Source organism: Festucalex cinctus, chromosome 12 (assembly GCF_051991245.1).
Source record: "Festucalex cinctus isolate MCC-2025b chromosome 12, RoL_Fcin_1.0, whole genome shotgun sequence".
NCBI lineage: Eukaryota > Metazoa > Chordata > Actinopteri > Syngnathiformes > Syngnathidae > Festucalex > Festucalex cinctus.
Window position 1 is genome coordinate 27,037,846 of NC_135422.1, and position 17,495 is coordinate 27,055,340.

The 17,495-nt window shown below is 47.0% G+C and overlaps 1 protein-coding gene across 5 annotated transcripts in view; it reads right to left on the minus strand.

The window, feature by feature from the left end:
- The window catches only part of gabrr2a (gamma-aminobutyric acid type A receptor subunit rho2a), a 222,919-nt gene that overhangs the window by 17,880 nt on the left and 187,544 nt on the right, over positions 1-17,495 (minus strand). For all 5 annotated transcript variants that reach the window (XM_077538064.1, XM_077538063.1, XM_077538066.1 and 2 more), the window contains 2 exons: positions 15,430-15,570; positions 11,886-12,038 (listed from right to left, as the gene is read on the minus strand). In XM_077538064.1, the coding sequence (XP_077394190.1) occupies positions 11,886-12,038; positions 15,430-15,570 (294 nt within the window). The remainder of the gene's footprint in view (positions 1-11,885; positions 12,039-15,429; positions 15,571-17,495) is intronic.

A 17,495-nucleotide genomic window follows, 5' to 3' on the forward strand; every position in this document is an offset into this window, starting at 1 on the left:
CAGCCCAAGGTATTTGTAACTGTCCACCACCTCCACCTCAGCTCCCTCTAGCAGGACTGGTCGCGGTCCTGGTCTGGACCTCCTAAAGTCAAAGTCAGGCTGAAACAACTCTCGTCGGGAGCACCATCTGCTTTGATGTTTTTGGCTAGCTAAGGTGCTGTTTATCAGCTAGTTTGGGACGCCATTTAGCGAATCCTTATTCGCTGTGTGGGCGCCCTCGCTTCACGGAGCCGATCCGCCACGCAGAATTTTGGCACATAAAACACATACGTGACTCTTCCATCGCGGGGGGTCGTTCCCTCCTCACGGTGTCTGCCGCCGTCGTTGCGGGGAGCTGCGTTTGATTCCGTTGGTGGCGGGGCGGGTCTCGCCTCCTATCGCAGACGAAGGAAGCAACATTTCGACGCGCACTCACTGACTGCGCGTCGAGGCGGCCGTGGAGGACGTCGCTCGCTGTAAACACTGGAGGTTCCTTTCTGCCGGAAGAGGACTGCTGCCTCGACGTTCGCTCAGGTGCTGACACGGCAACCAATGATCGATACCGTGTTGCCTTTTACTGTGCTGAAAAGAGTTTGCCAGGGAAGGTAAGGCATTTTCGTCTCCTCCTCTAAATTGTGGCGCCACGCTACTCAGCGGATGGCTGGGAGCAGAGACCGCCTTGATGTTTGCGGCTTGCGGCATTGGTTATCGTTTACTCTGCTAGCTTGTGCCAGCACAACCTGAGTTGTGGCCTACGTGGTGTGTCAGCAACCCGTTGTTTATATTTGCGGTAGCTGAGGGTTAGTATGGTGTCCCAACACCCGCCTAGGTTGCTGTGTCGCACCCGATGCTGTTGCCTCCGTTGTGTATGGGTGTGTAGTTGGGAGACGGATTGATATCCTCCTCCCGCGATTGCAGGATTTCACCATGCGAGCTGGCGGAGATGGTACAAATGATTTCGTATCCTCTCCTAGCTTGGATTGTCTCACTATTTCGGCTTTGATGCGCTTGGCTAGCTCAGGTACCGTGGGTCATACCAACTGCTAGATTATGACGGCACAAACGTCTACTTACGTGTCGTTAGGGCCGCTGTGTAATGCGCTTCGCCCCCGAACGGACTCCGCCGCTATCAATGCACAGGGTTTCGCTTTATTCCGTTAACGACACGAAAATAGCAGCAGATTGACTTGACATGGTGTTATGGAGGCCGCCGCCGTAGAGGCGCCTTGGAGGATGAAATGGCCTGCTGTCCTAGTGGGAGTGGCGCATTTCCGCTGCGGTGGCCGCTCATTTACCGGCAGCGGCTGTTGCCGGTTACATGGCGCCTTAAGCTGGTGGAGTTGCCAGGGGCGGTCATCGGCGGAGGGGCATTGGTTCACTGCCCCCCGCAGACCGATCAAGGCACCAGTCTGCTTCTCCTGCCCCGGCCTATCAAAGTGAAGGGCATCAGCTGCCTTGATGTTGTGTGCTAGCCGGGATGTTGTTTGCCATACCAACTGCTAGCTTAGGACGGCACAAACGACCACTTGCATGCATGTTTGTTTGATTGCTTTTGGGCCTCATTTTGTTCGACCTGTAAGGGGGCAAGGGCGCGGCCAGGGACCGCCTCCATCTCCCACATTGGATCTGCCGCTCATCCATGCGCGGAGCTTCAGTGCCATTGTCAACTTATGGCGGCACAAACGACCACGTGCATGTTTAATTGATTGATTTGTGGTTTTGTTTTGTTCGGATTGTAAAGTGGGTGGGTGCGAGTCTAGGACCGCCTCCATCTCACATACTGGGCGGCCCCTCTCCCACATGAAGTCGGCCGCTCTCACGCAGCTTCTGCTGCTCTCCAGATGCAGCACTGTGTTTGGTCCGTTGAGGATGAGGCGAGGTGCAGCCTCCTCTCCCACACAGCGCCGGCCGCTCTCCACGCGGGGTCTACCACTCTCCATACGCGGCTCTTCGTTTGCATGCGCGGAACTTGTTTGTCTTGTACCATTGGTGACGGCGCTGGTGACCGCCCCTTCTCCCCCACGGAGTCAGCCGCTCTCTACATGAAGTCTACCGTTCTCAATGTGTGGATCTTCGTTTTGTTCCGCGGGGGAAGGAACTAGGTGCAGCCTCCTCGCCCGCACGAAGTATGCCGACAGTCAACGCGACTTCTGTAGCTGTCCGTGGCGGAGCTTGGTTTTGTTCAGTTGGTGACGAGACTGGTTACTTCCTCCTCTCCCTCACGAGGTCGGCCACTCTCTACGGCGGCCGCCTACAGGGTGTCTGCCGCCCTCTCTGTGCAGGGCTTCGTTGTGGTTTCGTGTGTGATGGGTGTGGTTGCGGCCTCCTTTCCTGCACGGAGTCTGCTGCTCCCTACACGACGTCGCTTTGCTACCGTTGGGGACGGGGCGGGTTGCCGCTTCCTCTCCTATACAACGATAGCAGCCAGTTGACGGTGTACACTCCCTGCACGTAGATTGATGGCTGCTATGGGGGACGCCGCTGGATGTCAGCACTATGTCAGTCCTTCTGATCCATAGATGGCCGCGCCGACCGCTGTCTTGACTGTCGTGCAGTGATGTCGGAAGTCCGTCCTCCTCCCTCGACGGCAGCTGATGTTGCTCCTGGGAAGGACGCACCATCCCCGGTGGAGCCAGGACCCGACCAACTCGTGGACCCCAGTCCCCCTGGGGGGGCAGGGCACACCGCAGATCTGCTTCTCCTGCGGCCCCTGGCCTTGGGAGTGTCAAAGGAATGTTCGGGCTGATTATCACTTTTCGTTGCAATTTTGCAACTTGGTGGCGACGGGGAGGGTGGAATAAGCTCATTGGGGTGATCAAACCCCTTCCGCTTGTCAGGCCTCTGCGGGGACGTCGTTCGCAGCAGGGGTGGCCGTGCCGGATGCAACCCGCTGGTTGCCCTCCCAGGCGGACGATGTCGCCGAGGTGCCGTCTCCATTGTGGTCTCAGGAACTTCTTCTCCGTTTGGTCCCGCTGGTCACGGGGTGGTTCTTGCCTCCTATCCCAGATGAAGGTAGCAGTATATCGACGCGTACTCACTGAATTCGTGTCGCTTGAGGTCTGCTACGGATTCTCCAGTTGATGCCGTTGGTGACGGGGCGGTTTCGCCTCCTATCCCAGACGAAGTTAGCAGCGTATCGGCGTGCACTCACCGACTGCACGTCGATTGAGAGCTGCTAAGGGTACTCCGTTTGATGCCGTTGGTAACGGGGCGGTTCTCGCCTCCTGTCCCAGAAGGTGTTGGCAGCGTACCGACGCGCACTCACTTACTGTGCGTCGACTGAGGGCTGCTAAGGAGTCTCCGTTTGATCCCGTTGGTGGCGGGGCGGTTCGCGCCTCTTATCCCAGACGAGAGATAGCAGCATACCGGCGCGCACTCACTGGCTGCGCGTCGATTGAGGACTGCCATGGATTCTCCATTTTGTCCCGTGGAGCGCGTCGATTGGGGGCTGCTAAGGAGTCTCTGTCTGATCCTGTCGGTGACGGGGTGGTTCGCGCCTCCTCTCCCGGACGAAAATAGCAGCATACCGACGCATGCTCACTGGCTGCGCGCCGATTGCTGACTGCCATGGATTCTCCATTTCATCCCGTGGATGCCTACGTCTGTGGTGTTGCATACGATTGATGGAATGGTTCCCTATCATCGAGGGGATGGACGTTTGCTTCCTCGTCCTGATTGCGGCTCAGCGCAAGGGGCTGCGGGGCTGGCTTTTGGAAAGTCATTCTCTCCCACAGTGTTCACAGGTGTCGCGAAAGCGACTGTCGCTTGGGATGTCGTTGGACGCCACATCCTTGAATGCTCGGCCGACCTCACAGTGGGGGAGGATGTTGTTCTGCACTTCGTCTCCCTCTTCCGGGCCGACAGGAGGTGGGCAGCCTTCTGTCCTTCTCCTGCGACGATGGGGCACGCTAGGTTACCTGACGTTTTGTTTTTTTTCCCCCTGGCCCTGTGGTCACTGCGGCCACTGCAAGGGTGGGTAGTTCGTCTCCACCCGCTGCTGAGTTGGTGTCGGCGTCTCCGAGTGTCTGGTGGCTTTACGGTTGCTCCGTGCGCCACATCATTCGTCAGGATGGTGCGTCGTCAGCCCTGTGGTTGCGGAGCGGGAATATTGTGGTGAGCGACATGTGGAGTCGCTGCGGCAGGGTGGCTGTCACTCTCTTGGCCTCTGTGGAGTCCACTCGCTGTCCCCTCTGGTTTGTTCTGCGGGAGCGGCCTCTCCCCCTCATTCGTCTGACCTTTCTGGGGGTCCGTCTGGAGTGCTGTTCGTGGCCCTTTGTTGGCAAGCCCAGTTGAGGTTCACCCTCCACCGCAGTCTCTGCCCCTCCGACCCGCGCTCTCTGCCCGGTTGACAGATTCGGTGGGTTGGCAGCCCGATTCACGGCGTCTCCGCCTTCGTGTGGGTGTTGGACTGATGAGGGTCGGGACCTGTTGCTGCACTGCCGGCGGTTTGGCCGGCGGTCGGTCGTACATAGGAGGCGTGCCTCTTCTACACTCAAGCAATGCCTCTCTCAATGGATCGGAGATGTGATTTGACAACTGTACAGAGTCTCTGGTCGGTCCCTTCTGATGATGGTGCACAGTCACTCCACCAGGGGTGTGTCTGCGTCGTTCGGCTGCTCTGAGGGGCGTGCCCTTGGAGGACATCTGTGCGGCTGCCTCTTGGTCGACGCCCTGCACGTTCTCAAGGTTCTGCAGCTTGGATGTCACCTGTCCTCATCCACGGGACGTGGTTCGGGGTCCTGCGGAGGCCCCGTTAGGGAGTAGTCTTTGCAGGGTCTTCGTGACATCGCTGGTATTCGGCGTTCCGTGCTGGTTACAGCACCGCCACCTGGCGGTCAGGAAGGACGAAATAGAACGAAAGTTACGAATGTAACTACGGTTCTATGAGTCCCGAACGACCGCCAGCATTGCTTGTCACTCAGAACCCTCGTGCTGGTTTGCGCGAGAAAGGTTCTAGAGTATGTGTTCTGGCGACGTTCCCTTTTATACACGGGATTACGTCGGCCGGACACATTGACAGGCATATTTTGTTATTCTTACTTGATGACGCTGTCGCAACAAGGGGAATTCCGTGCTGGTTATAGCAACGCCACCTGGCGGTCGTTCGGGACTCGTAGTTACATTCGTAACTTTCGTTTCAAGCATGTATACATGATACAAACACTCAGCACTGAAGAGACTGCAGCAACATGTAACCGCGCCATTCACGAAGTCCAAATATGGGCATAGTTTACGAGCCTATTCAATAAGGCTCTTCACACATTTCAGAAATGTTCACGTTTGAATAAATTACGTTTTCCATTATTTTTGAGTGGACGATGTCGGCCCATATTTATAAAAATTGTTTTAAGACTTTATTCTGCCTAAAATAACCTGTGATTAAAAAAACAAGTAACAAACTAGGGCTGAATCTAATCGTCTGACACATGATGTACAAGTGGTTTGAATTTTTTTTTGTAACATACATACATCATGTAATTTATGATCTCAGGTTTTGGACAGGTGTAATACTGGTTTGGCTGTCATGTGCATGTCTGATGTTGTCAAGAGCTTACTGTATATAAAATGGACTCAGTTGGGTTTACATTTCACAGCTAATTTTATCCTGATGGCCTTCGTGTTCATTTAATTGTTCATGGTTCTGACAACATGATGCAGACAAGTCTTTGAATAGCCCTCACAGATATAGCTTATAAGAGAAAATTTATATATATACGTTAATTTCATAACAATGAAATGTGCATGGAGCGCTTCTTGCAGTCTTATTGGTACAACCATACGCCACACACGCCGACATTTCATTGTGGAGATAGTAAATTAACATGAAAACGCTGCGGGAAAACTAATAATTTCAAGTTAGTGGGTGGCAACGTAAGATGGGTGTCGGTGGCTTCACTTCTCGCTATAGTGATAAGTGGCATTGTGAGTCTGTATATAAGTCCGTGAATGTCGCTCACTGTAATCCATGGATTGCTCAAGAAGTTTGCGTGAATGCACAGTCACATGGAAAATTAGAGGGAACATTGTTGTGGCGATATTTAAAAAGATCACAATTTTGTAAAAAAAAAAAAAAAAAAAAAAAAAAAAAAAAAAAAGAGAGCTCATGCTAAAAAAAAGCACAATATTGTGCTTTTGTACATAACAACAATGCATATAAACCACCTATAATCTCTAATAACAATATTGAAGCACTTGCTTGCTAATGCAAGCACACATTGATCGCTTCACAAGCAAATTAGGTTCCCCTTCATCTGACAATTAGCATAGATTTTAAACATAGGAGGCCAAAACATCCCGAATGAAAATTAAATTGCACTAATAAACTAGCCACTAGAGGGTGCTAGAACTGCACAAATGGAAATCAACCTGACTTTTTTTTTAACAGATGTATTCCGTTTAAATATTGTGAACATGACGACGACGATATTGTGGCATTGTGGCAGTTTTAATATCACAATATTAAGATATTGCCCTTATTGTGACATCCCTAGTTTATACAGTAGTCTTCTCGTGAGATGGGAGGCGCAAGATGGCTGCCCTGTGGCTTCAATGGCTTGCATCAGCTATCCAGTAATATCTACAGATCAGGGCCAGGCAGCAACTCATTGCTGATGGTAACAGCTAGCTGATAGCCACTAATGTCAAAGACTTGTGCCATATAATACATTGTTAGCGTTTATTAACAAACAGATTCTCAGTGTCCTAAATTAGCAATTAAATATACTTTAGGGAGGGCATTATGATAATGTTGGTAGAAAATATGTAATGTCAATAAAAACTTCGATAATGTAAGCCGAAACGTCAAAGGGAAGTCAAGCTAGCAGTCACGCCGCCACACAGGCTGACCTAAAGGCCCACTAAGAGCTCAGAATTGTTCATTCGGTAGTCTTACCGATTCAACGTCTTATCATCATTGCTCTTTTTTTTTTTTTTTTTTTTTTTTTTTGTGTGTGAGTATGTGTGCGTGCGTTTGCGTGCGTGCGTGCGTGCGTGCGCGTGCGTGTGCGTGCAAATACGTATAAATTTATACTCATTAATTCACCTAAAACCTTATAAATATCCCATTACCCTTCGCCTTAACCAGGTACTTCAGAATCTTGCCAGAGTCGTGAGGTTCAAATGGTCAGGAGACCAGAGAAAAGGTCAGAAAAAATAAAGAGAAAAGAAAGCTAAATCAAAGTGAAATCCAGCACCGACCAAACACTTCCTGCCTTCCCCATGGTTACAAAATCAAAGTCTTACGCCAACCCCGGAAGCCTCTAAATTCCAGCAAATTAGCGAGATCTCAAGAGACCAGAGGAAAAACTAAAGAGAGGAAGGAGGGAAGGATCGATGAGGTAGAGTGAGATCCATAGAAGCCAGTACATCCAATCCATCAAAGTGAAATCCAGCACCAACCAAACCCCTCCTGCGTGGTTACAAAACCAGAGTCTTATGCCAACCCCAGAAACCTCAAACTTCCAATAAATTGAGATCTCAAGTGACCAGAGGAAAAACTAAAGAGAGGAAGGAGGGAAGGATAGATAAAGCAAAGTGAGATCCACAGACACCAGCACCCACTGATTCAAGGGGCTGTGGGAGGGAGAGGCAACTTCTGTTTGAGTTTCAGTAGATGCTGGCGCGATGGATCTGGCATGCAAAAGGACCACCACCAAAGAAAGAAGCCGTCAACCGCGGTCCAGCAAAGCGAGCGACGCCCCCCCCCCCCCCCCCCCCGGAATGCCCAGGCCGCGGCAGCACCAAGGCCACCCCCAAGCCACCCGAGCGGACACCGGTCGGCGAGCCGACCCAGACGCCCGGAACACCCCCGCCCCAGCCCCGGCCCACACCCCCGAGCCCAAGGCCGCAGAACGAGGCCCGGCAGGCCCCCACAGCGCCCCACCGGTCCCCAGCCCCCATCCCCCCATGACCCCCCCGCACCCCACCCAAACCGCCACCCACCACGACCCAGGCCCCGCCACCCCCGGCCCCCAAACCCCCGAACACACCCCGACCCCCAACACCCAACCCCCCACCCACCCATACCTCCACCACCCCCCCAAAACAAGCCCCCCCCCCCCCCCCCCGACGACCGCCAACCCCCCCGCGAACCCCGCCCCCCGCGAGACCCCCCACCCCACCCCACCCCCGGAAACCGGCACCGGGCAGCAGCGCAGAGAGGGAAGACGTGCCCACCCTACCTCCAGCCGTGCGAAAGGAGCGCAGCGGCGGGAGGGGGGAAGCAGAGGAGGAAGCACCGGGGGAGAGGCGGAACACCAGAACACCGAGCCCGGTGGGAAGAGGCCCCGGTCGTCACGCCAGCGTACTAGTGACACCTAACCCTGTTACTGAGTCCGCCAGCTCGCCGACTGGCGAGCTCTACCCTTACACCGTGAATGTGGCCCCACCCAGTGTATATACAAGTGTGTGCGTGTGGTGCATTAAAATTGGGAGCAGGTGAGTCGGAGCAGAGGGAAAAAATTTCCCCTACTCCGATACACCCGCATCCCCCCAAAAGAATGAATATGTATATGTGTGGTGCATTAAAAAAGGAAATGGAGGGACAAAGTGGTGGGGCAGGGACACAGATGGGGGGACCACAGCGCTGCCAGGCACTGCAGTCCATCCCCCCTGATGGCTCCCCGCCCCAACTCACCCCTCCCCTTGGACATGAAGTGCATTAAAATTGGAGGGGAGTTGAAGGGTGAAGACGGTGTTTCCACCCTTCCCCACCCCACCAAGAAATGTGTTGTGTGCCCTATGTGTATATTTACAAAGTGTATAGTGCAAAACTCGTGAAGTGAGTAAGAGGAGCGACCAGCGGGGCCTCACCCAACCCGGCGGGTGTAGGTGGCACGCCCGCCCCCCAGCAGCCCCCCACCCCACCCATCTGGCACCACGATAGGCGGACAGCCAGCGCAGCAGGGCTACTGGACAGCCCACCGGCCACCGGAGCTCGCCCGGGGCACCAGGAGTTCTACCGGAGTGGGGCAGGCCTCAAACCCCCACCCGGCCCCCGGAGCCCGACGGCCGGGCCGGGGAGGGAGCCCCAGGCCCAGGGAGAGGGAGGGGGAGGGGGAAGCGGGGAGGAGACGACAAGAAGGCGAAAGGGCGGCTGCAGGGCAGGAGGGGGGAGGAGGGAGGGCGACAAGGGAAAAGGGACCGGGAGGCAGAGGAGGATGGGCGGGGGGAGGGGAGAGGGAACCACGGGGCACACCAGAGGTCCACCCGCCCCGAACCGCGCCGCCGGGCACGGAGCAGCGGACCGCGCCAGGACGGCACCGCCCCGGGCACCAGGGAAAGCACCCCAACACCGCACCCCACAGGGGGCCCCGGGAGCGGCCAAGACGCAACCGCTACCGAGCAGACAACGGGTGGGGGGGAGGGGTGCGGGTGTTCAGCGCCAACCCCTGCCCGACCACGGGGGACGGCGTCAAGAAAATTGACTAATTAGCATGCAGTAACACCAAGTGTTGATGCTTAGTGCCCACTAGAAATAAATCTTAAGGATTTAGTGAGTATAGTGTCGTATAGTGTGGTATGCTCGAGCCCACTAGCAGCAACTAGGTTCCTGACTATATAAAAATAAAAACAATCAGATACAAAATACCAAATACAGAAGCAGCGAAAACAGAAGTTGTAACGAAGTGGTGGCTCTCGTTAACAGGCAGAATCTAGGCAGGATTAAGTTGCCAAATTAAGATTAAAATATTCTATGTACATAGACCATATTTGTTTAAATCTTGATGCTTGATTTTTATTTAAGGCAGAGATTTTTTCCATTGAGATATAATTTATTAGTAAGTTTAACCAGTGGTCGATATTTAGAGATTGTTTATTTTGCCAATTGACAAGGATTATTTTTTTAGCAATAGTAAGGGCTATAAATATAGATTGAGATTGTTTACATGGTAGCTCAGTTATTGTTAAGTCACCTAGTAAACACAATCTTGGAGATAAAGGAAGCCTACAGTTTAATATATCAGCGAGCTTTTCCAAGATTTTAGTCCAGAAATGCAGCACTGGAGTACATGACCATAAAGCATGAAGATAAGTATCGGCAGTGTTTTGTGAGCACTGGAGACAAATGTCGGAGTCAGAGAGTCCCATTAAGGCTATTTTCATTGGCATCAATGTATTATTTGGTAGGCTAAGCTTTATTTTGAAGTTAGCCCGAGCGTAGGCGGCGTGTTATGTTGAGTATGTTTCCAGCTTCCTTGACATGTCTGAATAACGGTGTCAAGGGAGGCACTGCTCGTGAATGTGGACTGATCATGTTGCTTTCACGTGAATTTTTTTTAATCTATTTTTTAAATTTTTTTCCCACCAAACAATCTGTGTATTTTGAGCAATCCAAACCATGGGGCCTAGTCCATATGGATCACGGAACAATGATGATCCGTTGCACCACTAGTGACAACAGGGTTAATCCATCATTTACGTTGCGTTGATGTGTTGTCATAAAATATTGATATCTGCCGTGAACAGGGATGTAACGATATCCAAACATCACGATACGATATTATCACGATATGAAGGTCACTATACGATAATTAGCACGATATTGTGGGGAGGTTGGTGATACAAAAAAAGGTCGCAATATTGTAAAAAGAAAAAAAATATAAGAAAAAAAGACAAATATTGTGCTTTTGTACATTACAGCAATGCTTATAAACAACCTACAATTGCTAATAAAACTTAATAGTGAGGCACTTACTTGCCAATGCAAGCCCACATTGAGATCCCCACATCCCCACTCGGTTTATATACATATAAGGGCCAAAACATCCATCCATCCATCTTTCCATTTTCTTGACCGCTTATTCCTCACAAGGGTCACGGGGGGTGCTGGCGCCTATCTCAGCTGGCTCTGGACAGTAGGAGGGGGACACCCTGAACTGGTTGCCAGTCAATCGCAGGGCACACAGAGACGAACAACCATCCACGCTCACACACACACCTACGGACAATTCGGAGCGCCCAATTCACCTGCCGTGCATGTCTTTGGAATGTGGGAGGAGACCGGAGTACCCGGAGAAGACCCACGCGGGCACGGGGAGAACATGCAAACTCCACCCAGGAAGGCCGGAGCCTGGACTCGAACGGGCCAAAACATGCCTTGTGAAAATTAAATTGCACTAAAAAAAACTAGCCACCAGAGGGTGCTAGAACTGCACAAATGGAAATCAACTGACGTTTTTTCTTAACAGATGTGCTGCTTTTAATATCGTGACATGATGACGACGATATATTGTGGCAGTTTTAATATCGCGATATCACGATATTGCCGTTATCGTTACATCCCTAGCCGTGAATCCATTATTTATTGCAACTGCGAGCACCACAGTATATTGCAGTATCGATTTTTTTCCCCCACCACTAATATATAGACAGATAACCTTATCTGGCGAGGGAAAGTGACTATAGCATTTGTTATAATTTGTGAAAGGTCGGAAGTTCGCTTCACCATCACCCCCCTTCCCGAACACACACCGTGATGTGGCTGAATAATTTTCAATTGTGAAGAAAAAAAAAAGTTAGAATTTGTTTTATTCCTGGTGACAAATTGAAACGATGATCTTGGTAATATGGCATTTAAATAGTAAAGTTGTGATTTGAGATGGGAATTAATTATTTACTTACAAACTGCAGATGTAGGGCTAGCCTGCTAGCTCTTAGCGCTCCTCCATGGTAACAACCCACCCTGATGATGTTGATAGCTCATACGGTTCTTTTTAAATGTTATTTAAAATGAACAAATCCAGCAGTGCAATATGATCCAAAACGGGTACGATGCATTCCCTTGAGTAACTGTTAAATTGAAGTTAAAAAGGCAAGCTACCCACAAACCAGTGACCAGCAGGCTGGCAAACTATTGTTAACGGATAACTATTGATGATCCAGACTTTAAAGGATGTTATTTTTACCGAGGGAAACTCTGGCTGGCACAGCCCGGCGGTCAATCCAAAAGGACACCCAGGATAGCATGACCATTAGCGTGGCAGGAAAATATGTCTGCAGCAAAAAGAAGAAGATGTGGCGTCTCAGCGTGAAGTTGATGTAGAGGCGATTGTACCAGCCTGAAAACACATTATGACAACAGCTCACTTGTGTGTACATGTTTTATTAAACAACACAGAAACATATCCCTCAGTGAGGAGTTCTACTAGGTTGCTACATGGTTCAAATTATTTCATTTTTGCCTTTTCAATTGCATCTCATATTTTTAGAAAAACAACATTCTATCACTTCTCCCCAAAACAGAAAGCATTTTGCCTAGCAAAAAAATATTTCTACTAGGGCTGCACAATATATCGAAAAAATATCGATATCGCGATATTGGCCCTTGCAATATGCATTTTGCAAAGGCATGCAATAAGTTTTATATAGAATTTTATGCTTTTTTTAATGAATTTGACCAGTCAGATGCTAACTAAAATGTGCATCGCCATTCAATAGTTGAAAATTATCAAAAGATAATTACAATTAATTAACTAAGATTACATTAAGGTTGCTTATTTTGCCACATGAAAAATGTTTTTCTTTCATTAAGTAATAAAAATGAATGAATAAAAATTTCTTTAGGTACATGTTAAATATTACAAAAATATCAATATCGCTATGTTCAACAAGTATAGTATATCGCATATCGCATGTTTTTCCAAATAAAAAAGCTCACTTGACTCCGGAGAACTAGTTATTGTATTCAATGGTGTGTTTTTGAAACACCAATTTCTGTACAAACAGCAGTTTACAATACACCAAGTGACACCCTATTAAACATTACCATTATCACACACTAAGTTGTAATTCCCCAAATCTTTATTGTTAATGTTTGATGCAGTGTATGTATACCTGGCAAAATATTCAGATTTAACCTTTAAGCCTAAAAGAGGATATCTCTGTATCAACAAGGTCAATTTGAATAATTATTGTGTCATAGTAAAGGAAACACTTATGAGATTTGTTCAGATGTGTAAATATAAGTGTAATATATTCCGCGATGTGCCTTGCCAACTTGGGCACGGAACCCGTCACCACTCGATGAACTGCTTCGGCACGCCGCTCTCCTGCCGTGCGCTCATCGTGCCATTTGTGGACCTGCTGAGACTGCTCCAGCCGCGCACTCACCTGCCTCCAACTGGATTACAGTTTTTTCTCGAAAAGTGAGGACACCATTGAGTTTCGCTTCCTTCGTGTGCCCGAACCAGCCCAAAGTAAGTTGCATTGTATTGCCAATCCAACCAACCACTGGCGCAACTTTTAACATCAAATACAAAGGTTTGACAAGTCAAATGCTTCCATTCTTTTCCCATTTTTCTTTTTCATTACTTCTTAGCTTAGTTCGTTAGGTTGCATGTTTTTTCATATTTTATTTGCATTTTATTTATGTTTTTAATAGGTTAGGCTGGGTGATACTATATGTGTGATTACCAAATAAATTTGTTGGCTAGAAATTCCATCTTTGTTTGAATCATTATGTTTTTGAGTAGGTGATACTATATGTGTGATTACCAAATAAATTTGTTGGCTAGAAATTCCATCTTTGTTTGAATCATTATGTTTTTGAGTGGATTATTAATTATTTTACTAAAGCAATGAACTCGGCAATTAAACGTAGTAGCGACTTCAGATTATGAATACCTGATAAAATTAATTTTATCATTTATTTTGCTTCTAAAACCAAGCAAAATCAGCGTGGTGCCCCTAGAGGTTGCTGAGGGAATTACAACTCCCCTCAGTACTGTCCAAATGATTAATTCATCAAAACGACGACTCAATTATCGCTACGTCCGGTTTCATGTCATTCCATGTGGGGGTGGGCCGGTGGGGGGTGGCCGCTCCTAATGTGGGCTAAAGTGTGCTTAGTACACGACATGTAACTTAGCCTAGCAAAGTACAAGTCACCCGGATGTTTACCGTCTACTTTGGTGCAAGTAGCCCAACGTGGCCCGGGTTGTGAGGGCCCTTTATAGCTGCTCGCAGCTCTAGTTGAATGTTTGTTTGTTTTTTTCAATTCCATATGTCAAAATGTAGCAATGTTTAACAGAATTCCCAAGATGCAGAATGAACAACCTACTATGACATTTATTACACCCACGTCATGAAAACATAAATATTTAAACCGATTAAGTATCAGAATTCAATTGCACCGTGGGGAAGGCCATTATCCTGGTCACGTGATCGTGATGACGTATCCCGTGCGTAACTGGAGGCCGTCTTCACTCATTTCAATTTGCTGACATAATGGGCAAGAAAAAGACTTCGTTGATCCCAAATACTGTGCCAATTCTGTAAAGTCTTCAACACGTCCGGTTTCATGTCATTCCGTGTGGGGGTGGGGCAGTGGAGGTGGGCCACTCCTAATGTGGGCTAAAGCGTGCTTAGCACACGACATGTAGCTTAACTTAGCAGAGTACAAGTCACCTGGATGTTTACCGTCCACTTCGACTCACTTTGGCTCGTTTTATCCGGATTTCGGTTGGAAACAAATCTTTGGCGTGTCCTCCCGTGGCTGTACTGCTTTTGAAAAAGTGCTTCTTTGTTGGCGTAATTCCACCTTTGATGTCCGCCGTGGGACACGATAATTCCTCGTGTGTCTCTTTGTTGTCATTCATGTAATTCAATGTGTATAAAAAGTGCTATAAAATCACAATTGCTCAACATAAATTGGTAATTTTTTTTAAATTAGCCATTTCACAGAATAGCTGGTTAGTTTTTCACAAGTCTTGTGTTCCTTTAAAGTATACTGTATACACTAACTATGACATGAATGTACCACTAATATCAGTGTTGATTTATGAGTAAAACATTGATGATTCAAAATAATGCTAAAAAGTATAAAAGAGCCAGTCTTCTGAACGGCTCTTTTAAGTGAACAGTTCCTGGTTGAATGGCTCCCATCAAAGAGCCATAAGTCCCATCAGGAATTTTAAAACACAAAATTAACTGCTATGAAAAATCATATATTCAAAAAGTTAACTTTTAAAAATTCATGCCTCAAATGGGGGGGAGGGGGGGCATGCACAATCATCTTGGTCGGCGGGCACAAACCCCTATTGCCCACCCATGGCGACTGGCAACGGGTGTGCACTGTGCATGGGAGATTGTGATTTCCGAGGAAGTGTGAGCAGACAATTCTACAAAAAGTGAAAAGCATTTAAGTGAGGAGCATTAATATTTGTTCCCTAATTATAGTGCCAAATCACAATATATCATTGACTCTTATATTACCGCAATAGTAACATTAATAAAGGTTAGTTGAGCCAATATATTATTGCAGGCGTGTATGAAACTGGTATCTCTTCGCATTAATCAGTTCCTTAAATAGCCCTCAGCTTCAAAAAGGTTGGTGACGCCTGAATGATGCAAGTCATGTTAGAACCAATCTGTTACATTCTGTATTTGAGTTACGGAAAACAAGACTAATTTTGACTTTTTGTTGGATTACAAAATTCTCGAGCTACGTACCTGTGCTGCTATAAAAGGCCAAACGAGATGTAGTGTGGAATTTCTGGATAAGAAACTGTGATAACGAAATACGATCATCAGTACTTAGGGACTCATCACCACTTTTCCAGTAAAGCATCAAGTCTTCATCTGTGTATGCATCTGTAAAATATAAGACAGCATTGTATTAGATGCACTAATTCAAAATCACATACAACTAGAAAATGAAATTTCTGGGGAAATGGCGTGAGAAGGCTGGAAAGCTGAATGAAAAACTATGGAATAATTTGGAATGGCTCATGGCATGAATTGCTGGAATATATTGAAGTTGGAATGAAGTGATGAATAATGTGGAATAAAATGGAAAATGTAGAATGTGGGAAAAATCGGCTACAAAATCGGGAATTATGGGTGAGGTGTGAATTTTGGAACTGAAAAGCTGGAAGAGCTCATGGCATGAATTGGTGGAATATATTGAAGTTGGAATGAAGTGAATCGGATGAATAATGTGGAAGTAAATGGAAAATGTGGAATGTGGGAAAAATCGGCAACGAAATCGGGAATTGTGAGTAAGGTGAATTTTGGAACTGAAGTTCATAGTGTGAATTGCTGGAATATATTGAAGTTGGAATGAAGTAAATCGGATGAATAATGTGGAAGTAAATGGAAAATGTAGAATGTGTGGACAATCGGCGACAATCGAGAATTGTGGGTAAGGTGAATTTTGGAACTGAAAAGCTGGAAGAGCTCACAGTGTGAATTGTTGGAATATATTGATTTTGGAATAAAGTAAATCGGATGAATACTGTGGAAGTAAATGGAAAATGTAGAATGTGTGAACAATCGGCGACAAATCGAGAATTGTGGGTAAGGTGAATTTTGGAACTGAAAAGCTGGAAGAGCTCATAGTGTGAATTGCTGGAATATATTGAAGTTGGAATGGAGTAAATCGGATGAATAACGTGGAAGTAAATGGAAAATATAGAATGTGGGAAAAATCGGCAACGAAATCGGGAATTGTGGGTAAGGTGTGAATTTCGGAACTGAAAAGCTGGAAGAGCTCACAGTGTGAATTGTTGGAATATATTGATTTTGGAATGAAGTAAATCGGATGAATACTGTGGAAGTAAATGGAAAATGTAGAATGTGTGAAAAATCGGCGACAATCGAGAATTGTGGGTAAGGTGAATTTTGGAACTGAAAAGCTGGGAGAGCTCATGGCGTGAATTGGCGGAATATATTGAAGTTGGAAGTTATATAAACCAATTTATTTGTAATATGACAGTCGGGTTATTATAGCTTTGGAATTTTTCATTTTAGTTTTTATTAGTTTTCAGGGTGGTTCTGTTAGTTTTTATTAGTTTAGTTTTTTTTTTTAAATGCTTAGTTTTAGTTTAGTTTGTTAGTTTCAGTATTATTATTATTATTTAAATGTGTATTACTTGTGCGCAGTATTTAAAAAAACACCAGTTTTTGTTTTTAAAAAGCTGTCATGTTTTGGTTTTGTGGGGGTGGGATTTTGTTTTCTTTTGGTGTTTTTGGTTGTTTGTCATGTGTTCCTTGTCTCTTCCCTTGTCCCGTTATGTCGAACCACGTCCACCTGAGTGTGTCTTCCCTTCCGAGTGTATCCACCAATCAGCTTCCCTTGCCACTTGTGTCTTGCCCAGCTGTGTCTAGTCATTGTCAATTAGCCTGTGTGTATTTAGCAGTGTTGCCACAGTTACCTTGAAAAAGTAACTTAGTTACTTTACTGATTACTTGGTTTTAAAAGTAACTAAATTGCGTTACTGATTACTTGATTTTAAAAGTAACTAAGTTAGATTAAAAGTTACTTTTTTAGTTACTTTCAGCAGCTGCCGATAACACCATCTCAACATAAAAATAATGCAGTAGAAACGGAGTTCCAAACTTTATTGAAAGTGCATTTTTAACATGAAAATAAAGGTTTTTTTTTATGAAAAACAAAATAGGCAGTCTCTCTTGACTTCTTGTAACGTAAATACTTTTTATAAAACAAAAAATAAAAATCTATCCAGGTTGAAAATGAAAATCCCCTAAATTCCTCTATTGTTTGTTTGTTCCGCTAT